The 417-nt window shown below is 56.1% G+C and overlaps 1 protein-coding gene across 1 annotated transcript in view; it reads left to right on the forward strand.

Moving 5' to 3' along the window:
* The window catches only part of SCARA5 (scavenger receptor class A member 5), a 40,440-nt gene that overhangs the window by 38,144 nt on the left and 1,879 nt on the right, over nt 1–417 (forward strand). The window contains exon 8 of the mRNA XM_009275124.1: nt 390–409. Within this exon, the coding sequence (XP_009273399.1) occupies nt 390–409 (20 nt within the window). The remainder of the gene's footprint in view (nt 1–389; nt 410–417) is intronic.

The raw sequence follows: 417 nt of genomic DNA on the forward strand, positions 1-417 counted from the left end.
GGCGGCTGGCGGCTCTCCCCGGGGGTCTTTCCTCCAGAACGGGGGTTGTGCCGTCCCCGGGGGCTTGGTAGCCCCCGAAATCTTAAGCATGAAAAATACGAAGATCTCCAGCAAAACCCCACCACCTCTTTACACTACAGCGTGTAACGTGAACTAATGTATTTTAACAAAACTAACGCACGTTACTATAAAGAAGGCTCGACACAATAGTTAGGGGAGGGAATTTTCGTAACGGATGAAGCCTTTTGTTCGGGAACGGCCCGAATTATTTCTGCCTTACCCTGGGGAAGCGCGAGCCTTCTGGCAGCTTCTCCAGCTGGGGCAAGACCAACTGCGGCCACGCTGAGGACGCCCGCCGGTCCGCTCACCGGGTTCCCCCGTTTTTGCAGGCACGGGGAGGATCTGGATGGTGGATGG

Source organism: Aptenodytes forsteri, unplaced genomic scaffold (assembly GCF_000699145.1).
Source record: "Aptenodytes forsteri isolate BGI_AS27 unplaced genomic scaffold, ASM69914v1 Scaffold192, whole genome shotgun sequence".
Classification (NCBI taxonomy): domain Eukaryota; kingdom Metazoa; phylum Chordata; class Aves; order Sphenisciformes; family Spheniscidae; genus Aptenodytes; species Aptenodytes forsteri.